Source organism: Paroedura picta, chromosome 10 (genome assembly GCF_049243985.1).
Source record: "Paroedura picta isolate Pp20150507F chromosome 10, Ppicta_v3.0, whole genome shotgun sequence".
In the NCBI taxonomy this organism is placed as follows: Eukaryota; Metazoa; Chordata; class Lepidosauria; order Squamata; family Gekkonidae; genus Paroedura; species Paroedura picta.
The window spans coordinates 17,018,670-17,043,129 of NC_135378.1; the positions used below are offsets into that span (position 1 = coordinate 17,018,670).

Consider the following 24,460-nt stretch of genomic DNA (forward strand, 5'->3'; position numbering starts at 1 on the left):
GTAGAGGCTTTGGAACCTGCGTTGGAAACAGTATGAAGATTCTGAACTGGCTGGATTTGGAGGAAATACCCGGAGCCCCACCTTTTGGGTTTTTGGGTTTTTTGACTGATCTGGAGAGTTCCGCAGTTCATCACAGGTGATACCGGAACATAGGGTTACCCGGTCTCCTGATACAAGGGCAACTCTCTGCCAACATCACTTCCTGTGCATACCTGGAAGTGACATCATTCTGCTCTAGGATAGTCTCTGCTCAGTCCTAGAGTAGTGTAACATCATTGTGAGGGTGCATCCCACAGTCTGCCACAAGGTGCCAGCCACTGGGTATTTACCCTGCTAGAGAATGTTCATTCTTGGTTTTGTGTACAACCAGAAGCCCTTTATATGGCTTTAGAAAAGGAACCCTGTGGATTTATATGCTGAAGAAACTCTTCTGCCTCTGCTGTGGGAACTTTGGGTGTTTTTCAAAGGCGTAGAGGAGAATATATTCATCTGACCATTTTGATTTTATTTATTGTTAAACTGTTCACCTCCCCCCTATCCTCATGGCTCAGTAGCGAAAAATGTTTTCAAAAATAAAACCGCAAACCCCAAATCTCTCTTAAATGAGCCAGTGACCAAGTTTCTTGGGCTAGCTGTTGTCACACGTATTCCCAGGGTGCCCAGGATGTGTCCTGCCCTTCTTTCTCTGTGTGCACTGCAAAGAGGAATAAGGCATGGTGTTTCAAGCTGTCAACCACGATGGAACATGATGAGTATGTGTGTTCTTGAATCAGAACTGCAGACAGAAGAAGAAGCTACTTTCTTGCTCTAACTGAAGATCATCCCAGTAAACATTGTGTCCATGTGCTCCCTTCTTCCATCCCATACTCCGCAGTTCTGTGATTTGCAGTAATTACAGTTGGCAGTGAAATCTGGATCGGGAAGCGCAAACCAGAAATGCAACTCACAGTTTGAAAAAAAAAGGTGCCCTCCTTTTGTTTGCAGACAAACATAATTTGTCTCCAAGCCGGAAGTGGACACCTTGTTTTCAAATCACGATTTTCCTTTTTGGTTTCGGAGATAAAGAAACGGTTGTTTGCCAGATACAGGAGTTAGCCTAAACTAGGAGGGAACTGGAATATGAGAGAGAAGGGCATGCTGCACGAGTTAAGGCACTGACTCTTGAGAGGAGAATTACTGGGCGCTTTGGGCTGGGATATGGGAAGGAAGAAGACCTCAGCTGCGTTTAATGCCATACCTTTTGACCATGGAGAATCCCCTAAAATATTTTTCAGGCTTCAAGGAACCCCGGAAGCAATGACATGCCCTTTCAGAGAAGTGGGAGTTGGAGTAAGATGCGGGCGCCAGCCAAACAACTGATCGACTAGGCCTGTAGAGCAAAAGGGGAAATGAGCTCCAGTGATGTCAGCAACCATTTGAACTTCTGGGAAAGGCTGTTTAACTCCTAGGGAACTCTCACGTAAACCCAGGTTTCCCCAGAACCCTAGTTGGGAAGCCCTGCCATAGAGTTTGCCCTCCAAAGTAGCCCTTTTCTCCAGGGGAGCTGATCTTGATCATCTGCAAATCAGCTGTAGATCTCCAGGCCCTTCTATGATATGATCTTCAAGAGGCCCCTTTAAGACTAACAAATACAATTCCCTTATATTCCCTGTCATGTAAGAAGGTCATAGTCTGACGAAGGCTCACGCCCTGAATAAATCTTTGTTGGTCTTAAAGGTGCTACTGGACTCTGATTTTATTGTGCTACTTCAGACCAACACGGCTACTCATTTGAATCCAGTCTTCAAGAGGGCTATAGATCATTTGATTCTTGTGTTTAAAGAGTATGACTGTATGAAGAACTTTGCCAGCTGGCTAAAGGAACAGGATGTCAACATCAGTTTTACTGAGCAAAACAGTGATTTCTTTTTTGGGATATTGACATTTATGTTACCAATGAATCGAAACCAGGAACGAAATTATTTCGCAAACCAACGGATAGAAACGTGTATTTGAACTTCAGATCGTTTCACCCTTAGAGTTTGAAAGCTAATGCACCATTCAGGTTATTTATGAGAATTAAGAAAAATGCTATCAGTTTGCGTGCTCTTGAGGACTCTGCTAGTGAGATGTCTCCTAACCTTTATTTAAGGGGTTACCCAGCTGTAGTAGAGACTAATGCTTTACAGAAGGTGAGAAAGATTGCCAGGAAACAACTATTTAAAGCTAGGATTAGGATTTAACCATTCATTCGTCAATGGACTACACACCCTTACCTAATGACATTAAACAATCCCTTTATAGGCATTGGCAGATTTGAAATGACATATCGGGTTGTTTAGGAAGACCTAGGATTGGTCTCAGGAGAACCAGGACTGTGGGAGGGTGGCTCACTCATACAGACAGTAGTGAAGTTGGAATTGAAGGTAGAGGTCCTATGGGGCACTTGAAGTGCCACAACTGCAGTTTGCAAATCTGCTTGGGTCACCAACCAGGTGGACCTTCCTGATTGCAGTTTTCATTTACAGCTTTACCGACTGCAACACACTCCCCGATTATGCACGCGGCGCCTTTGGCGCCGTGTCTGATTGGGCCCTGGTTGTCAAGGAAGCTGTGGTTTCTCCCGCGTTCCGCTAACGTGGCCTTTCCGGCGGCGTGCGTCGAATCTGCAGCCTGTTGCCACCGGCACCGTGCGTTATCGGTGATTTTAGTCGCCGCCATTCCACCCTGAATGCGCGCTAAAACCCCCGTGCATAAAGGTAAAGGTAAAGGTATCCCCTGTGCAAGCACCGAGTCATGCCTGACCCTTGGGGTGACGCCCTCCAGCGTTTTCATGGCAGACTCAATACGGGGTGGTTTGCCAGTGCCTTCCCCAGTCATTACCGTTTACCCCCCAGCAAGCTGGGTACTCATTTTACCGACCTCGGAAGGATGGAAGGCTGAGTCAACCTTGAGCCGGCTGCTGGGATTGAACTCCCAGCCTCATGGGCAAAGCTTTCAGACGGCTGCCTTACAACTCTGCGCCACAAGAGGCTCCCCCGTGCATAAATGGGTCTAAAAATTGCATTTACCCCCGGATATGTAAATGTCACAAATATTACACAGGTAGATTCAAATGAATAGCCGTGTTGGTCTGAACTAGCACAATAAAATCAGAGTCCACTGGCACCTTTAAGCCCAACAAAGATTTATTCAAGGGATGAGCTTTTGAGTGCAAGCACCCTTCCTCAGGTCACCCAGGCCTATAAAATTAAGAATCAGCGAGCGTAGATCAAGAACTAAGAACAAAAATCAAAGATGCTCCCATGGTTGAACCTTATTTGCAGGCAAATCACGCCTTTGATGACTTCAAGTTTGTTATACTGGAAACAGTTAGCCAAGCCATATCAAAACATTGATTTGGATAGACTTTTGCTGAGGAAGGAAGTCAGTTTTGTCTTTAAGCGTAACACCTTTGCACCGAGGGGTTTAAATAATGCACTAGAGCTGTCATGCTCTTTATAATCAACAACTTTTGGTGATTCCTTTGAAGAAGCTAATGCTTACTGCAAGGCCCATCCTTTAAAAAGTTGTTTAATATTGTTTTAAGTAGCCGTGCTAATTAATCCCTCACACCTGGGTAGGGCTCTATTTCTTTCAGCTACGCATGCAGGTTACTAACCTTGATGGGAGTTTGCAGGGAGCATGTGCCTGTTAAGAGCTCTAGACGAGGTAAATACACTTTGATGTTCGCTGTTACACTTTGACATGTGCTTTGATGTTAGCTGTTAGGCAAAATGCATTGTGTCAGTGAGCTGTTTTGTTTGACTGTTTTCCTCTGTATATTTCAGTGCAGAAGTAATTGAGATTTCGATGAAGATGTTTTGATTTGAAAGCAGAGCTACCGGAAGCTGTTTAATTCTTGACAAGCTAGTCGTAAGGGAGTTCTCGATAAGCAAGTGAAAACACGTTAGCCTTACTTGAGGCTCTTGTGACACTAAAATAAACCTGGTATTCCAAGTATTTAAAAGGCTGCCCTATAGAGGATGGAGCAGAGTTGTTCTCTCTTGCCCCGGAGGGACGGACCAGAACCAATGAGACAAAATTAATTCAAAAGAAATTCCGTCTAAACATCCGGAAGAAGTTCCTGACAGTTAATGTGGTTTGTCAGTGGGACAGGCTTCCTCAGGAGGTGGTGGGTTCTCCACCTTTGGAACTTTTTAAACAATGTGTGGATAGCAATCTGACAGAGAGGCTGATTCTGTGAAGGCTTAAGGGGATGGCAGGTTATAGTGGATGAGTGAGAGGGTTGTGAGTGTCCTGCATAGTACAGGGGGTTGGACTAGATGACCCAGGAGGTCCCTTCCAACTCTGATTCTATGGAACTTCTATTATGTATGTGCCTCTCATGGTGTTTGTATTTAGCTACCCACCTGGAGGTTGGGAGCACTGTGCACTGGGGAACTCTGCCTGCCCCTACCAAGAAGATAGATTCAGGTGGGCAGCCCTATTGGTTCAAAGCAGTAGAAGAAGTTTTGAGTCCAGTGGCACCTTGAAGACCACCTAAGTTCTCTTCGAGGTGTTAGCTTTCGTGTGCATACACAATTTTTTCCTTTTTTAATTAACATCTTTTTAATTTTTTAACTATATAAGTATACAGAAAGAGCCTCTTGTGGCGCAGAGTGGTAAGGCAGCAGAAATGCTGTCTGAAGCTGTCTGCCCATGAGGCTGGGAGTTCGATCCCAGTAGCCGGCTCAAGGTTGACTCAGCCTTCCATCCTTCCGAGGTCAGTAAAATGAGTCCCCAGCTTGCTGGGGGGTAAAAGGTAATGACTGGGGAAGGCACTGGCAAACTACCCTGTATTGAGTCCACCAAGAAAACGCTAGAGGGCATCGCCCCAAGGGTCAGGCATGACTCAGTGTTTGCACAGGGGTTACCTTTACCTTAAGTATACAGAAAAGAACAAAAGAGCCATCGATTACAAAATATCCCCATCCCTCATTCCTCATCCCTCCATAGCCTTTAATGTTCCCTTGACTCTTCCTTTGACAAGGTAATCCTTGCAGAAGCTCCGTTGCTCCTGGAAATCTTCTATTGGCTTTTTGTTGACTGTAGAGGTGAGTTTCACTATCTTTGATAGATCAGGCAACTTTGTCCAACCATGACTCAATACTTGGTATCTCCAGGGTCTTCCAATTCTTACCAATACTAATATTAGATTCAAATGGTCTGAAGCGGCACAATAAAATCAGAGTCCAGTAGGACCTTTAAGACCAACAAAGATTTATTCAAGGCGTGAGCTTTCGACTCGAAAGCTCACGCCTTGAATAAATCTTTGTTGGTCTTAAAGGTCCTACTGGACTCTGATTTTATTGCAGCACTCATCTTGCAGCTGTCGTTGCACAAAAAAAAAGAGAAATGTCTGGCTTGAAAGGGGGGTAGGTCTGAACACAGGCTTAACAACATGTGTTCTGGTATCATAGGAAACTCCATCTTCTCTCTTCTAATACCACATGCACTTGTGTGCATAGCCACTTTGGTTCTTCTTACCTATGAAAACTAACGCCTTGGATCGAAGTTAGTTGCGCTTAAAGGAGCCACTGGACTCAAACTTTGCTCCGTTCCTTCCAAAACCCCGGAACTCAGAGATGGTTTCTAGAAACAAAAACTTGGGTCAGGTTTGTTTGGGCAACAAGCTGTACATCTCGAAAGTCAAGACAGCTGCCGATAAGCAAAGTGGAGGGAAATGAAGGGTTAGTGTTAGATTGTGTGTCTCCCAAGAGTCCACCCGCTTAACCCTTTCCTGACACTTCACCAGAGGGAAGGAGAAAGAGTGTGACTCTGAAATTTGTTCATGGTTTTGATGCAATATTCAAAGTCCTGGGTCTGGGACAGCAAAGATGTGGGTTCCGCAGTCTTTATCCCTTTGTCAGATAGGAAACCAAAGTTGTGGGGAAGTCATGGGGTTAAGGTTGCCAACTTCAAGGGGATGGCTGGATACCTCCTGGAATCGCCATGTATTTCCAGGCATCAGAGATCAGATTCCTGGGAAAAAATGGCAGCTTTGGAAGGTGATTTCTGTGGCCTGATGGGCCATCAAAGTCCCTCCCCAAACCCCGCCTCCCTCAAACCCCTCCCCCCCAATCTCCAGGTATTTCCTAACCCAGAGTGGTGGTGTTGCCTCTAACTTTACCCCAGATAAATCAATTGAAAAATCATGACTCTCAATGGTTGCAAAGGATTTGGGGGTAAGGTCAATGCTGTAATTTAAGGGGAAAGTTCCCTTTGCCTCATCACTGTGGTTAGAGTTGCTCCTACTGGGGGAAAACAGGTTGCCTTACATCTGCCAAGTAATCCTGCAGAGAGGTCATTGTGTGGATGACTGCTAAAATCAATCCACGAGAAGCCCATTGCTGCAGATCTGGGTTTTCTCTGTATCATTGTTATCCCAATCCATTTATTGGTGGCCACCGTGGAGACCCTCTGGACGTGAGGTCCCATCCCATGACCGAACATTCCTGTGGCTGAGCACTTTCAAAGAGAATGTTGGAAACCACATGCTTGAATTCTGTCTCTGTGGTAAGGGACAACGGAAAGAGCATCTCTACAGGTCAACAAGAGGCAACAGCCAGGAGGAGGCTAGCACAGAAGTCCCCCCCCCACATGTACTGTTTCTATGGTTGCCAGCTCAGAGTTGGTAAATACCTGGAGATTTTTTTTGGGGGGGTATAGCCTGGGGAGGGGGTTAGGAGAGAAGAGGGACTTCAGCCATGCAGTCCACCCTTTTAAGCGGCCATTTTCTATGGGCCAACAGATTTCGGGGGTCTGGAAATCAATTGAAGATAGTGGGAAGCCTCCCCCTACCCCCTGGATGTTGGCAACTCTAATGGTTTCTCCATGAGCAATCAGCTCTGGTGAATAGGGATGGGCACAAACCAGTTCATGACCTAAGTTCATCATGCATTTGGCCTATTTGTGCCTCCCCTGAATATTTCCTAGATTTTTGCCCAGTTCTATTTGGAGATTGGACCATTTAAACCTAGCATCTGAGTTGCCCTGTTAGGTTTTCATAGCCACGAGCCATTCAAACGGTCAGTTTTGCTCCCACCCTTCCAAACTGCAGGAAGTGAAGCAGACTGCTGAAATGGCTGCCAGCCATTTAAACTTAGATGGGGGGAAAGTGAAATGGACCATTGAAATGGCCAGCAGTCATTTCAGCAACCGATTTCATTCCCTCAAGCTTGGAAGTGAGGAAAATGGAAATCAGTAGCTTAAGATTGGCTTCTAATCAGGGAGGAACAAACTGGCTGGATCATTTTGAGACTTTTGTTTTGTTTGGGTTTGATGGTTCAATAACACCTTGAACCTCAACCTGGAATGTTCCAGTTCATGCTCATCTTTACTTGTGAGTGAAGCATTCACACACATCTGGCATTGGAAAGGTAGATCAGACACACATGTTTCTAAGGTGAGGCCTCTCATTTTGGGTTAGCTAAGCGTTCTGGGTTTCCGCAGGCAGTGCTGAAGTTGTATTGAGCTGCCTCTATTGGTGAGTCAGATTTTTGTGTCACAGATTGCTAAATGACATTTAGGTCCATTTCAGGACTTAAGCTTCTCCTGAAAGACTTTGGCAGGGGTGAGTGGACAGTGGGCAAGAAACCCTGGACTGGGATCAGGGAGATCCAGGATCAAAATCCCGTTTATCTGTGAGTCCTGCTGAGTGATTTTATCCAGCCTACTCCATAGGGTTGCCGCTTTCCTTAAGGAAAAAATGCCATGACCCTTTCATAGATAAGTTATTTACCAGGGATGTTCGTTATCACTCTGTCTAAAAGAAGCACAGGTTATTTTCCTTCTGTTAGCACCCCTCCTGCCCTACCTGATAGGGCTGTTGTACCGTTAATGGGATAATTCCCATGATGACCACATCAGATTCCTCAGATGAAGGCTAATACAAACCCACAAGCCAAGAACGGTGAGATCTGGACAGCAGTTGAATAATAAATGCGTTGAAAAGATTGACTGGCTGCTATAGTTCGTGCTGCATTTGCATTTTGCAAAGTTGTGAACTTGTCAACTCTAATTTCATTCCCAGGATTTTGTTGTGTTGTAGCCTCCTCTTTTTAATAGCGTCACTAAGCATGACATTTCTAATAACCTAGCCGCCAGATATTACAGATGGTGTATAAAGGCAAACGAGACATGACAGGGGGTCACGGAAGCTCCATCAACAGTCGGCAGAAAAGCAAATTGTGCCCGGGCATGCCGCTGCAATCTGGATCGGGGCCACATGGGAAGGGAGAGTGGAGACGAACCTTTCAAGCCTCCAATGCTTTTGCTAACTGAAATCGGTTCCAGACAAATCGCTGCCTGTGACAGCAAAATAAAACAAGATCCCAGAGGTGTTGCCAACCTCCAGGTGTGGGCAGTGGAGTTCTCTTGGTATGACAAAGGGTCTCCAGACTACAGAGATCAGTTCCCTCTGGAGGAAAGGTCACCCCGAAGTCCACCCTCCCCGGGTTCCTTCCCCAAATTTTCAGAAATTCCCAGTTTTGGCAGCTCTAGACAAGTGGAACAAGTCATAGCTTGTTGGTGTTTTGTTTTTGAGCCAAGATCTCTTCCCAGGAACACCGATTCGAGAATAAATTCTGCTGATCTTTAAAAGGACACTAGGTTCCTGTCTCAGTGGAAACCCAGCCAACCATGTTGTTTGTTTGGAAGGAATTACAGGTTTTCAAAAGACATCTTTCCCACCTTAAAAATTGTGAATTATGGCCTGGGAAGCTAGCAACAGTCACAGGTGTCCATCTGGAATATACAGACTTTTAACTGGAGATGCTGGGGATGGAACCTGGGACCTTCTGCATACCAAGCAGATGCTCCACCACTAAGCCACAGCTTGGCAGCCGCTCATTTTTCCAGAGCTCAGGAGGGAATAGCCACCATTCCCTTCTCTTGTGCCTCTGCCTGGAAGAGGTCTGGAGGCTGCAGCAAAATTTGCCTCTCACACTTGCTGTGTTGCCTCCATATATAGGCCTGGGAAATATTTATGCATTTCCTTCTCCACCCCCTCTCCATTTTATCCTAACAACGACCCTGTCAGGTATATTAGGCTGAAGGTTGGTGGCATTCTTGGGGAAGGCACTGGCAAACCACCCCGTATTGAGTCTGCCATGAAAACGCTAGAGGGCGTCACCCCAAGGGTCAGACATGACCTGGTGCTTGCACAGGGGATACCTTTACCTTTACCTGGTGGCATTCAGGTTGAAACCTTTTAGTTGGGAAATTTGTGGAGCTTTTGGGGCTGGTGCCTGGGGAGGGCAGGGGTTGGAGGGGGAGGGGGGCCCACCCTCCAAAGCAGCCAATTTCTACAGGGAAATGGACTCAACAGAGTTCTTGCCAGAACACAGTCTGGTACAGATATACTTTCGAACCTTTCTTCAATGAAGAAGAACTCTAAACATGTAAACATAAAATAATAATTAATTTTTAGAAGAAGAAGAAGAATTGGTTCTTATGTGCCGCTTTTCTCTACTAGGAGTCTCAAAGCGGCTTATAATCACCTTCCCTTCCTCTCCCCACAACAGACACCCTGTGAGGAAGGTGAGGCTGAGAGAGCCCTGATATCACTGAAGAAGAAGAGTTGGTTCTTATATGCCACTTTTCTTTACCTGTAGGAGTCTCAAAGCAGCTTACATTCGCCTTCCCTTTCCTCTCCCTACAACAGACACCCTGTGAGGAAGGTGAGGCTGAGAGAGCCCTGATATTACTGAAGAGGAAGAAGAGTTGGTTCTTATATGGCTAACACAATATGCACTATTTTTACCAAAATAAAATCAAGGTAGAATCACTCACCAGTTAAGCTTCAGTCCCCTTTCTAGTAGAAATTCAGGCTGTCTGATTGTGATGATTTTAGTAATATAACAAAGAGAGGCATTATAAAAATACTGATGAACATACCTTTTTAAAAAGTTCTATGAAAACCTTTAAGGAAGGGCCAAGTCTATCCAACTTGGAGTTACAATCTGACCCTTTTTAAAGCCAGCCTTCATTAAGAGAAGAATCTTAAGGTAAACTTGCACTGCAGTCTTAAAGTGGCAATGCACTCTGGAGTTAGAATGGGATCTTAAAGTTTGTTGGGAACATTAAAGAAACAAGTTTACCCATGAGAAGCACCATGAGTTTACTCTCTTGTTGATCATTCCTGTTTTGGAGATCATGCTTAGTATAGTAGTTGAGAGTGGCAGCTTCCTTCCTTCCTTCCTTCCTTCCTTCCTTCCTTCCTTCCTTCCTTCCTTCCTTCCTTCCTTCCTTCCTTCCTTCCTTCCTTCCTTCCTTCCTTCCTTCCTTCCTCCCTCCCTCCCTCCCTCCCTCCCTCCCTCCTTCCCTCCTTCCCCCCTTCCTCCCTCCCTCCCTCCCTCCCTCCCTCCCTCCCTCCCTCCCTCCCTCCCTCCTTCCTTCCTTCCTTCCTTCCTTCCTTCCTTCCTTCCTTCCTTCGGCTTCTAAACCACCCCTCACTTGGCATCTCGGTTGAATAATGTGGTGTGAAACGAAGGTTGCGCTAAGCTGCTTTAGGTCTCTACTGGAGAGAAAAGTGAGGGCTAAGTGTCTAAATAAGTAACAATCAAGATGGATTAGTCGGTAGCCGTAGAAAAGAGAACAAATCCAGTGGAACCTTCAAGACAGACAACATTTTCTGGCCGGGGCTGGCACTTTTCATGTGTATCTGACGCAGTAAGCAGTGACTCACGAAAGCTCATACTCTGCCACAAATTTTGTTAGTTTTCTAAATTAGCAACAGTGATTGATCTTAAAGGTACAAGGAAGTTGAAGCTGGCCTCAACAAGAGCCAGGGCATTTTTGGACTTGGCCCCAGATTGGTGGGATGCTCCATCGAAAGGGATCACGGCCCTGTGGGATGTTAATCAGTTCTTCAGGGCCTGCCAACCAGAACTGTTCCACCAGGCCTGTGATCGAAGCCTCAATGGACCAACAAGAACTGCTGTTCTCATTACTGAAACAGAGAGAAGATCAGTTTTCCAAGGATCTGACCCCCTCCCTGGACTAAACCAGTTGGGGGCTATTGAAATGTGAAACATTTTACTGGTAATTTATTATGAAATTTAATATTTGACGGATTGTTTATTTCATGTTGCCACCCTTTCTGAGCGTCTAGGAAGGGTGGGTTATAAAAATAGAAATTGATCGATCGATCGATTTAAATTTCTATATGGCTCACAACCATGGAGAGTGGTGGGAAACAAATTGAATCAATCAATCAATACCTGAATGACCACCTCCTCCCTTATCATCCTACCCGATATTTCGGGTCATCTTCAGATGTCCTGCTTTGAGTGCCCTTGCCTTCGGAAGCTAGATGCCACCTGAGAACATGGCACAGAAAATTCTCTCAGGGATTACAGTCTGACCTCCTCTAACATTGTCTTTCTCCAGCAAGTGAGGATTTCTGTTTTGTTTGGTCTTCATTTGACCCTCCTTCCTGTTCCATTGTTTTAATTCTTATATATGTTTTGTTTTTTTAAAGCTGTTTTTAATGTTTTTGATTGTCCACTGCCTTGGGGCCCTAAGTTGAGTGGAAGGGCGACACAAAAATCTATATTCCCTCGACTTGTTCTCCAGCTGCCAATTGCTTGATCACGAAATGTAAAGCCTTAAAATGTAAACGTTTAATTTTATGAGCGAGATGCAATTTGCTTTCAGCTGCCAAATATGCTAGAATGTTTAAAGCCATTCCCTGGATGGAAAGAAAGTGTTCTTTTGCTTCCGGAACAATAGAAACTGTCTCACACATGTTGCTACATTGTCCCTGGCTTGTTAAAGGCAGGCAGGTGAGATTGAGGGCTTTTGTTATTCTGACGTTCAGTTTTCTAGTAATTATGTTATCTTGAAATTGCTGTTTTCTAATGGTATGGACTGGTTGCCAGCTGTTGCTGGATTCCTTGCACATGTTTTTAAATAGTTGTAATATTTAGTGATGTATTGATTCCCCCACCCCCTTTCCCGGATCTTAGCAAGCTACGGTTGAGGAAACAGGAGATAAACATATGGACCAGAGGTCTACCAGTAGCTATTCACCACAAGGTATAGATCAACCTTTGTCAACTTATTTATTTGTTTGATTGATTAACCTCTACTCTTGTGGCACAGAGTGGTAAGCGGCAGAAATTCTGTCTGAAGCTGTCTGCCCATGAGGCTGGGAGTTCAATCCCAGCAGCCGGCTCAAGGTTGACTCAGCCTTCCATCCTTCTGAGGTTGGTAAAATGAGTACCCAGCTTGCTGGGGGGGGGTAAACGGTAATGACTGGGGAAGGCACTGGCAAACCACCCCGTATTGAGTCTGCCATGAAAACGTTGGAGGGCGTCACCCCAAGGGTCAGACATGACTCACCCCACAGGCTGTCTGTTGTGGGGAGAGGAAAGGGAAGGCAACTGTAAGCCGCTTTGAGCCTCCTTCGGACAGGGAAAAGCGGCATATAAGAACCAACTCTTCTTCTTCTTCTTCTTCTTCTTCTTCTTCTTCTTCTTCTTCTTCTTCTTCAGTGCTTGCACAGGGGATACCTTTACCTTTTACTCTTGGGCTAAGGTGGCTCACGGTGCTTTCCAACAATAAAATAAATGCCATAAAACCCAATTCCCCAGCTGCCCTCTCAACACACCAGTCCCTATGTTTAAAATTTATAAAAAAAATAATTAACTCCCACTCACTTGGGACCCTTCCAGGGCCATCACCAAGCTCCAGGGTTTCACAAGACCCTGGTTGAGAAAGCCTGGTGTAGATGGAACACGGTTGCCATTTTGAAACTGCCTTTGCTTTCCATTTTAGTAACTGGTTGATAATGAACTTTTCCTGTCATTTCAGATAGACCCGTTTTAGTAACCAAATGCTAGGGGGATTTATTTACCTGTTCATACAAATGGGTTAGCAAGGCGTGGTTGAGCCACTTTTGAGCGAAATGCCTGTCTTCAATTTTCTACCCCTTCGTTGTGCTTCTGAATCTCTGTAGTTTGCTGTTGAAAATGAGCTTTAAATAGAGCTTTCCTCACTGCTGCTCCTCAGCCTTTTTCACCGTGTGATCTTTTGTGGACCTTAAAAAAAAATCTGAGTACTATATTGCTATAAATAAATAAATCTAATAATAATAATAATAATAATAATAATAATAATAATAATAATAATAATAATAATAGTGGTGTTCTGAATTCTTAGTGCTGGTGGGACTCTCAGCTTGGCCGCTCTTTTGGTCTTCTGTCTAAGGCAGTGATGCTCTGTGTTCATGGTGCTTCAGGAGCACCAGTGGGAGTTTTTCTGGAGTTCTAGACCCATTGATAAACCTCCTGATGGCCCCTGGGTTTTGGCCTCTGTATTACAGAGTGTTGGGCTAGATGGACCATTGACCTGATCCAACATGGCTTCCCTTATAGTCTGGGGAAGTGTTGGTCCGTGTTTTGGGGGTGACAGTGGGAGTTCTGGCAGTATTGGTGGACCTCCTGTTAGTACCTGTGTTTTTGCTCCTGTGTGCCATGGATGGGCCCCTGGTCTGAATAAAACAGACCTCATTCTTTGCTTTGGCCCCTTCCACTAACAGCATTATCTCAGTCAACAGGGCCTGGAATTGCCTTTCTAGGAAACATGCTTAAAGTTTCTTTTATACTTAAGGGTCTGGCCACAAAACCGTTTTCCCTGCTGACAAGGGAACCGTTGCAAATGTATCTGTATGGGTGTCACAGTTGCCCGGCAGAAGCCGAGTAACCGGCATTGATGTGACACGCTCCGCTTGGAAAGAGATTGATAGTGAACCTGAGCCACGAAGTTGGTCTTTGAGTACCTGGTTGCTGAATTTATTGCCCCCGTGTTCTTTCAAATTAAGACTTAATGAACACTTGTATTAGAGATGTTGATACACGTCGGAGGCACACAAGCATAAGTCCAGGAACGTGTGTTCCGGAGTGCTTATAGAAGACCCTAGCTGTACCGTCAGTAAATTTGCGTAATGTATTGGGTATGCACGTGTGCTATTTTTAAAATATTGCAAGTAGGAGAAAAATATTGCAAGCAAAAGAAATCTAAAGCTGAAATGCTCCGTTTAAAAACAAACCAACAAACAACTCCCTGCACAGAAGGTAATACATTGGAGAGGAAGGATGTTAGATTAGATATTTTAAAAGAAAAGTCATTAGACTATATGATCTCCCTCATATGCTCTGACAATCAATCGTTCTCGTTGTTTCACCGCAGGCCTCTGGAACTGAAAGTGTAAACAGTCAGCATGTCTAGCAAAACGTCTATACCCGTCCATCGCTTTAAAATCCCACTAAACTACAGCAATAGAAAAGAGCCAGGGTCCAGGAGCACCTTAAAGACTAACCAAATTAGTGGCAGGGGAGGAACTTACCTGAGTCACTGCTCACTTCTTCAGATATGGCGAGAATGGGAGTCCACCTGTCTTTACCTCTTGGAGAGTAATTTCAGATGTCGAATGATATTAGCAGGTCAAAGACAATAGCAGGTAGATGACAGTCGCAGGCCTGGCATGTTTTCAGATGCTGAATGACAATCACAGGTAAATGACAGCTGTTGTCCTTCGGTGTCTGAAATCACTCCACTCTCCGAGATATAAGGACCGGTGGGCTTACGTTCTCGCTATACCTGACGAAGTGAGCAGCGACTCCTGAAAGCTCCTCCCCTGCCTCAAATCTGGGCCTATTCTGCACACAATAGATAATGCACTTTCAATTCACTTTAGAAGTAGATTTTCCTGTTCTGCACAGGAAAATCCAGCTTCCAAAGCTCATTGAAAGGGCATTATCCTATGTGTGCGGAATGGGCCCTGGTTAGACTTAAATGTGCTCCTGGGCCTTTGCTCTTTTCCACTGCTACAGACAAACACGGCCACCCACCTTATTTATCTACAACCCTGTAGAAAGCAACAGACAACGGAATACTGAAGGGAGAGGGGGCAGAAAAGCAAAGTGTCCCATATCCAAGCATGTCCTTGTGAGCTGCCAAAACTTTGACGGGCAGTTGAGCGATTCCTGGCTTCTGTCGCTGCTGAGATTTTTCAGGGAGTGCCAGAGGAGGCCGTACGTCTTGCTCTGCTGTCCCTCTGAACTGCACGAGGGAAATGTAGGCACGGCAGACAAAACTCTCTGCCCTGTTCCAGGGGCATTCAAACTGCGGCCCTCCAGATGTCCATGGACTACAATCCCCATGAGCCCCTTCCAGCGTTTTCTGGCAGGGGCTCATAGGAATTGTAGTCCATGGGCATCTGGAGGGCCGCATTTTGACTGCCCCTGTGTTAGACCCTCCAACCGCTGACTGTTTTGTGGGTTTGGGGTGCTGTTCCTTAGCTCTGCTCCTCTTTCTTATGATTTCGAGGGGGGGGGGACTCAGTTGCCAAATGAGAAATCACTTTTCTCTGACCTCCCCGTGGATCTTTGAGGTCTTCTCAAAGCAGAAGATTCCTGAGATTTCACCTTTTTTGAAATTCTATGATTCCTTTCCTGGTAGGCTTGCCAGGGGATTTTCTTTGGGGGGAGGGGGGTTTGCAGCTGCCAGATCCAGGTTAGGAAACGCCTGGAGATTTGAGGATGGAGCCTGGGGAGGACAGGGACCTCGTTGGAAGGCCATGGCATGGAGTCCAGCCCCCAAAGTGTCCATTTTCCCCAGGGGAACTGATCTCTGTAGCCTGGAGAGTTGTGAGAACCAGCAGGGTGCAATGGTTGAGGCCAGTGGACTTTAATCAGGAGAGCGAGCTGTGATTCTCCACTGCTTCTCTACATGCAACCAGCTGGGTGAGCTTGGGCCAGTTCTCTCAGAGGTCTCTCGCCCCCCCCCCCACCTCACAGGGTGTCTGTTGTGGGGATAAGAAGGGAATGGGATTGCAACTGGTGCAGGTTGCGATTGCAAAGGTCCTCACTGGAACATCTTGGAGGGCCCATATTCAGCCAGTGCTGAGACAGTTACATTGGCAGCCAGTTGTGGCCCGGATCCGGTTCAATGTTTTGTTTTTAACTTTTAAGGCCCTTCGTGGTCTGAGACCCACATATCTGAGGGACTGCCTATTGCCCTATGCCCCACCCCCCCAGGGTTTTGCACTCCGCGGATAGTAACCTGTGGTTGATTCTGGGCCCCAGGGAAGCTTGGTTGGCCTTGACCAGGGCCAGGGCCTTTTTGGTCCTGGCCCCGACCTGGTGGAATGAGCTTCCAGACAAGCTGAGGGCCTTGTGGGAGCTTTCCGTGTTCAGCAGGGCCTGTAAGATGGAGTTCTTCCACCGGGTTTATGGTTGAGTCCAGCCCAGAAAGATCTGATACCTCCGCAGCAGAGAAGAAGGAAGATCTGAATTGGAAGTCCCCACTAACCCACTATTGCTGTGGGTGATGGGGCGGCGCTCTAGGGTCCCCCTGCGACCAAATCCTTTATGGGATTTGAATTGTTGCCACCATAGGGTTTTTTTTTTAAATGAGTGTTTTAATGGGGACAAATGTTGTATATTTTATTGGGGTTTTTAGTGTGACCCGCTGTGAACCGTCTTGCTGAGCGCAGCAGAATATAAATCGAAACATAAATATAAATAAAAAATATATTTTTTTAAAAAGCAGGGTACAAAAGCCAACTCTTCTTTGGGGGAAGGTCCCATATGGTGGTGGGCTTCCCTATTACATATTAATTAAAAGGTTCATCTAACCCAGCTGTCCTCAGCTTTTTTACCATTGAGAAACCCCTGAAACATTCCAGAAGTGGAACAATTGTGCAGAATAAGGTTGGGAAGCAGAGCTGTGGACATGCTCACCTGGGGCCCCTCCCCTTCCTACTCCCTTCAGACCCATTGTTGGCCATTTTGGGAGGGGAGTGGGTCGCCATGACCGGTCACGGTCATACCAGCCAATAAATGTTTAACAATTTTTAATATAAATTAATTAGCTCTCACCCCTTTGGGAAACCCTTCCAGGGCCATCAAGAAATCCTGGTTGAGAAAGCCTGATCTAACCCCAGACCTATTATTTCCTGCGTCTGAATATTCAGTGAACACCCCCGCTCCCCTGGATAAATATAATGTATATCTGCCATGTCCTGAAAAATGACCTAGGAATACAGAAGAACATGAGTGGCATGCAGAAATGCATAATGAGGGATGCTTTCAGTTACCTAGTGCTTTATACCGATCGTAGTTAGGGCTATCAGGGCAAAGTTTGTAGTGTGTCCTGTCTCAAATTTGGGGTGCAGTTTGGGATTAGGTCAAAATGCTAGGCCATGAGATGGAATGAAACGTGTCTCTGACCATAGGAGGGAGTCTCTGATCCTGATCCTGCACTGAGCAAGGGGCTGGAATAGATGGCCTAAATCAGGGGTAGTCAACCTGTGGTCCTCCATATGTCCATATACTACAATTCCCATGAGCCCCTGCCAGCAAAGGCTGGCAGGGGCTCATGGGAATTGTAGTCCATGGGCATCTGGAGGACCACAGGTTGACTACCCCTGGCCTAAATGGTCCCTTCCAACTCTAGGATTCTATGGTCTTGCCATTTAATAACCACAGCTTATTCCATTCTGCAGAGGCCTGACTCTTATTGGAAGAAAGATGGTATAGGTTGCTAACTTCCAGGTGCGGGCTGGAGATCTTATGGGATTACTGCTGGTGACTGATCTTCAGGTGACTGCTGGTGACTGATCTTCAGGTGACTGAGATCAGACCATCTGGGGAAAGCCCCTTCCCTCTCCCCTCAGGGTTCACCCCTAAAATCGCCAGCTTATTTCCCAACATGGAGCAGGCAGCCTTATATGGAATTCTGGGATCATGCAAGGGTAGGTAAATTGCCATGGAAAATGCCAGTGACTAGTTAGAAGAAGAAGAAGAAGGAAGAAGAGTTGGCTTTTATAACCCACTTTGCACTACCCCAAGGAGTCTTAAAGCAGCTTACAATTGTCTTTCCTTCCTCTCCCCACAAGAAACACCCTATGAGGTTGGTGAGGCAGAGAGAGCTCTGAGAGAACTGAGACTGGCCCGAGGTCACCCAGCAGGCTTCTTACGTCTCAAAGCAACTTACAATTGCCTTCACCTTCCTCTCCCTGCAACAGGCATACTGTGAGGGAGTTGGGGCTGAGAGGGCTCTGGCAGAAGTGCTCTATGAGGGCAGCTTTAACAGGACTGTGATTAGCTCAAGGTCAGCCAGCTGGCTGCATATAGAGGAGTGGGGAATCAAACCCAGAACTCTAGATTAGAGTCTGCTTCTCTTGACCACTATACCAAACTGATTCCATAGGTGAAATCCCTGTTACCAGTGATTTGGAAGTTACTTCGGACAGGGTTGAATTGTAGCCTTCGAGGACTCCTGAAGCTGCTGTAGTTTCACAAGCAGAATGGAATGTCTGTTTCCAAGCCCCTAGCAGAATGTGGCCTCAGGCGGACCTCTGTCTCATCCTTCCAGGTAATTCTTTAGATTAGTGGCCCCAACCTTTTTCAGGCTGGGGACCGGTGTCAGAATGGAGGGCGATTGCGCGGCCGTGCATGGCGTGCATATGCAGCCAAAAACACGCATACGCGGCACCTCGCACACGTGCGAAAGTGCTGCGCATGCACGTTTTTGGCCGTGCATGACGCGTGCACGATGTGCACCCGGCCGCGCATGGCGCATGCACGATGCATGGCCCGACCGCACATGCGCAATGCGTGTGCTTCCCTCTCCCCTCCCACAGTAGAAGGGCTTTGGAGTTTAACAGCCAGATCATAATTCTGCTTGGTAATCATTTGTCTTGGCTTCGTTGGTACTTCCTTCCCAATAAATACCCAGATGGTTGTGGGGGGGGGATGTTGATTTTGAAACATTTATCTGCCCCCCTTTTGGCCTGCTACGAAAGAAATTGGGCAGAGGGTCCGGTGGAGAACTGGGGTTGCAAGTCTGCCCTTCCCTGCCTTGACCCTCTAAAGGGCAGGGTTATGATCTGGCAACCCTTAAGCCAATTCAAAATGCAAATGGCTTTTCTACCTCATTAGCGCTTAGGCTAAGCAATCGCCAACCAGCAGAGCAAAACGATCACATTTTGCATGTCAAATGGAGGATCACATTTGGCCGGGGTTGTGGCTTTTTATTTCCCAAGTACCGGCCTGTGGATTGGGTCCAGGTTTAGCAAGCGAGGAGTCTGGCTCACTCAGGGCTCAGGTCAGTAGCAAGGATAGAGTCTCATCTAAGTTTTTCGACTTTTCAGATTCCCACGGGCCTTCACTCATCGGAGTATATATGTTGCAATAGTAAAATAATAGATTGCTTGCAAGGCTTATTCTCATTCCACACTTTATAGCTTGTCTTCAGTAGAAGTCAGAAACAAATGAGTGGTCTACATCCGGGGTCCCCAACCATTTTGAGCTTGTGCCTTTGGAATTCTGACAAAGGGTTGTGAGCACCACCACAAAATGGCTGCCACGGGAGGTGGACCCAGGCACAGAATGCCAGGAAGTGATGTCATACACCTCAGCAATGCTAACTCTTCAGCATTTCCTAAAGAAGCTCCGTCAAGCATGGACATCTTGTTCAAAAATATTTTCTTGCATACAAACCACTTGCCAGCTTGGTGCAATGGTTAAAAGTGGCAGACTATAACCTGGTGAACTGAGTCTGATGCCCAGCTCCTCCACCTGCAGCCCGTTAGGTGACCTTGGGCCAGTGCCTGTTCCCTTTCTCAGCCTCACCTACCTCACAGGGAGAGGAAGGATAGGCGATTGTAAGCCACTTTGAGACTCCTTCCGGTAGTAAAAAGCTCTTCTTCTTCTCTCTAATATTATTTGGGGAGGATTAACACCCCCCCCCCTCAATTTTTTAGTTTCAGATTTTGCTGCAAATTTGAGAATTCTACATTTGCTGTCAGCAGGAGCCCAATCTGTGGATTTAGATATCCGCAGCTCAGCCCACACTTAGCTTTTTAGATATATAGATTAGTCACAAGTTCTTGGGAGGACTAAATATCCATCGGCTTCCATCTCTAAAATGAAAAAAGTGTTCACCTTCTGTTTCGGTGTAAGTCCAATTGAAGAGAAGGGATTTATGCAGAAATATTTTCAAGAGGAATAGAAAGAAATGGCTAAAAGCTATTTGCATGTGCAACATTTAAGAACACGGTATTCATTTTACGTATTACGAAGCCTCTTCCTCGGTGTTTCCTGGTCTTTTTGAAAGCAGGAATCGAGGCTTTAGTTATGACGCTGTTGCGATTATACAGAATTGCTGGGCATGCATGTGTGCACACCTTTCAGCCCAGAGTACTTTCACAGCTGTGGTGTGTGTAAGTTATTTAGAGAGCAAGGTCTATGCCCCTGTGTTTCTCTCTGTGCCGCTAAAGAGGTTTGTGACCAGCCGCAGGGAAGACGGGAAGGGGCAAAAGATTCGCAATGAAAGCACGCCGGGCGCGTTGTTCTTGGCAAAGGGGACCCGGCGAAGATAAATGGCCTGGTAGCTACTTGGAAGAGTTTTTGCACGGCAAAGGCTACGGGTGCCCTTTCAAAACCCTCGGAGTCATTTGCAGGGCTCCCTACCATAAACATCCAGTGTCCTGTTAGGGGCTCTGCCGTCCCTGCGAAATTATTCATTCCATGTTAGCAGCCAGATTGATTAATGAATTACCAGATCGTGCATAAAATGACTTGGCCCAACTTTTAAACAGCTCCCAATGTTTTCTTTGAGAAGCCTTGTGACTGGCGTTAATGGCTTTCCAGGAGCCCGAACCACCCCTTGAGCTTTCAAAACTGGTCCCTGCCTGCCAGGGTTGGGGGTGGGTGTGTTTTAAAAAATTCCACCGCTTAATTTCCCCCCCCGAACGAGTAGCCCAAGGCATACGGTTTAATCTCGGAGCGGGGAAGGGGGATCGGGTGGTTAGGGGGAGATCTGGCAGTCACACCCTTGACGGCTGCCACCCCGCAGTGCCAACTGGGCTCGATTGATCACTGCCAGGCCTCTGGACAAAGCGGCTGGAGGGTGAGCCGCTCATTGTGGCTTGCCCAAAACGCAGCACCGGCGCTCCGAAGGAAAGCCTTAGAGCTATTTGCAAAAGTGCTGGGGCTTAGTGAATACTAAATTACATTTAGGAAAATAGTCTAGAGTCACCCGCTATACTTCATTTTTATTCTTGACACAGACACCTAAATCAGAGAACAGTAACATTTCAGAGATTATGGAAGCAGTTTGGGTATGTTCCAGAGCTATAATAGGATCAGAATTTTAAGGCCCTTTTTTTTTATTATTACCAATAGTCACTTAGTTTCTACTGCAGTGTACTTTGTAGGGAATTACAGCTTTTACTAAAAAGATTAAAATGCTATTATGCAAATGATTGCAGTATGTTATTATGTTTACAAATTATCATCCATGGCTCAACACACAAATTAACTAACTATTCTATCTATATTATTAAGGATTTAATAAAGTAAGGGTTGATAAAAGAGAGAGAGAGAGAGAGAGAAAGACCGACCAAGGCAGGGGTAGGGAGAAGAACTCGGCACAGTTAATAGGAACCAATTGGGAATTTAATGTTGGACTTAAAAAACAAACAAACACATTGTGTTTAATGTTCTGGAAGGTCTGGTGGTCAAATGGAGTGCTTCAGGGTGCCTGGAGGGATTGAGGTTGGGGTGAATGGCACAGCAGAATTTGGGAGGCCTCGGAGAAGGGAAGAGGAGATTGCTCCAGGCTGCATGATCGAGTGGACATCTTGTCCGTAAATCCGAAGACGGCATAAATGGGTTACCTTGAACGATCGCGCAACTCCATACAGCCGGCTATTGAAATTCTAATTACTACATGCTAAATGTTTTATATGTCTTTCTAAACACATCACACATACTTAACAGCTTGCATCCTTCCCAAATGTGCCGTTGTAATCGGATTTTTTTTTGTTACGGCAAGTGCTTCTTCTTTCTTTTTTAAAGCTGCACGATGTATCGCTGCAGGACAGCGGAGGAGGGAAGTGACTTGTGTCCCAGACGGCTTTTATAGACCACCGGGCAAAATTGGTCTGCCTAGCAGTTTGTTAGAGATCATAAAGAAGAGACCTTTCTCTCCCCCCCCTCCAAAAATAAGAAGGTGCCAAGAAGAGCACCACTGAAATCCAGAAGAAATGAATGAATCAATGTGCAGCATGTGATTATGGGATAGATTTAGAAGGGAGAGACAATATGGCACTGTGATTTTTCTTCTTTTCTTTTAAGTGCCATCCTAAACATAAGACACAGGGGTAGATTTGGGATAGGGAAGTTCATAACCGCAATACAGACGAATAATGTAATGAAAGGAAAAAAGCATTCTAGCAGAAACGAGACAGCCGAGATCCCAGTAGCGGGTGACGGACGGACACAGTCTGACAAAACTTATCAGGGGGGGGGGGAAACAGCAGGGATCTCTGCGGAGAACCGATTAGCTCAGCGGGTAGCCAGTTGCAGAAGGATCGCCGGGTGGTCCCTTGCTTGCATTGAATAATGGCTCCAAGACTGAGCTGCGATGAAGGAAGGGACCCCTTCACAGTCTCGCGCCTGCCCAAAATAAGAAGGCGCCCGTGGCTGAGTCCCCCTCCCCCCAGTCTCATTTGCCACCTCCAGCATGGGCGCCACACTGGCCCGCCTTGCTGCATCGTTGTAAGAGGACAAACAATAACGTGCACAGCAAGAGAATGCACGCAAAGTACTTTGAACGCTAAGGCGATCGGTGCTTATTGATTATCTCTATTGGAACAGTCCAAATCTGGCGACACAAAGGACTTATGATGAACGGGTTGTAGAACAAGCTTTCCTGGGCTCAAGTGACCGGGGGTGAGGGGAGGAGGAGGCTGCAGGAAAGCTTATACCAGGATAAATGTCAGTCTTTGAAACGCTGCAGGATCCTCTGTTGCCGATGGGTGCCTTCCTCCACAGGGATGTTCCAGATTCGAATGCCAGGACTGAAGCAGATTATTCCGTATGACCTCGGGGGTCCATGCAAGATATTCGTGCGGAGAACAGCCATCAGGGGAAAGACTAATGATGGGGGCAGGTTGCTTGTCTCCTTTGAGAAAGTAGCCCAGCCTAATCAGATCTCAGAGGCCAAACTGGGTTGGTACCTGGGAGGGCGACCACCAAGGAAGACCTTGCAGAGGAAGGCAGCGGCCAACCATTGCGGCTTAATCTCCTCTAGGGTTTGCCGTAAATCAGCTGTGACGTGTCTGCCCTTTGCACACACATGGGGGGGGTCAAACGAGCACAGTTTTTAGTAGTCGTTTTAAAGCTGAAAACCCTTGCAAACTGGGCAGGGAACCTTTACCTTTTCCGATAGCTGTAGCCCATTGTAAGTGCACGTTGTCCGGCGGGCTAAGAGAGATCAAAGGGGGAATGGGATTTTGTGCTTTAGATCTTGCACTTCAGAGAGTCACAATGTTTTAATCTCTATTGTGTTTAAAAGAGGCTTCCTGTAATATAGAGAACAGGAGGAGGTGGTGATGACGGAAGCTAAGGGGTTGGCTGAAGGTTGGATTCAGATGGCTCCAGCCAGTGAGCCAAGCCGCGTGTTCTAAGACTGAGTCTCTACTGGTCCAATGTGAGGAAAGCGATTTTGAATCGTATTGAGGAAGACCTTTGTGTGGGCTGTGGAAGGTGATTGTCAAGAATGATGAGGATTCGATGACAAAGGTGTGAACATCATAAAGCAAATCATTACTGAATTTAAATAGAGGACATACCTGATTCTCGATCCTGGATTTAGATAGAGGATGTCCCTGATTGAGTGCACGGCACATGTGCTCACCAGCAATCTATGCAGTGTTCTTCCCGTATGCTGTCCCAAGCAATTTAAGAGGCCTAATGATCCCTTTTTATAGAAGGGCATTGGGAACATGCTCGGTTCAACACTCTTCCGTCAGCCATGCTGGAAGGCCGATTTGTAGCCATAGCATATTTGGACAGAGTCTGTGAATGTGGATCTGGTCAGCCTGAGGCCATATTTTATTGGAGTGTGATAAAACCTGGTCTGATTGCAGGGGAAAGCATTTGTTACCCCTCTTAACTATATGCATTTACCATCTCAAAAAAAATCATAACAGTTTTCCTTGAAGATGAGGACTGGAAAGCTACCTTAGCAGTTGCTAAATATTTAGCTGCAGTGATTGCGTGTAAGGCGGCTGGATCTCATGTTCAAGACCTTTGTGTCAAAAGAACAGTAAGATAAGTTGTCCGTTAGTCAACATTGGTCGGTTGTCATTTGGGGTCATTTTCCCTTAGCAAAGGCATTATAATACAATTCCTGATGTGGGCGGAGGACATGTTTCCACCCAGCTCTGTTGGATGAAACCTAACTGGATTGTTCAGAGGGTTTCAAGCCTCTGCTGTTTATTTAGCAGTATTTGTCAGCCATGATTGCAGATTGACCGGAGCCTGAGATGGTAGGAAATGCAGGGTATAAATGATTTAAAAAGTAAAATGATTTGGAAAACAAATTTGATTCGATTTTTAAAAAGAAATCAATTATAGTA

General features: G+C 46.1%; 1 protein-coding gene across 3 annotated transcripts in view; it reads left to right on the forward strand.

The window, feature by feature from the left end:
- Positions 1-24,460, forward strand: part of PPARGC1A (PPARG coactivator 1 alpha) — a 762,252-nt gene that overhangs the window by 634,717 nt on the left and 103,075 nt on the right. Inside the window, exon 1 of one of the 3 annotated variants that reach the window (XM_077301526.1) lies at positions 3,457-3,690. The exons of the other annotated variants lie outside the window; for them this stretch is intronic. Coding sequence (XP_077157641.1) covers positions 3,664-3,690 — 27 coding nt within the window. The 5' untranslated portion in view covers positions 3,457-3,663. Of the gene's footprint in view, positions 1-3,456; positions 3,691-24,460 lie in introns of those variants that run through there. 3 annotated transcript variants of the gene reach the window in all.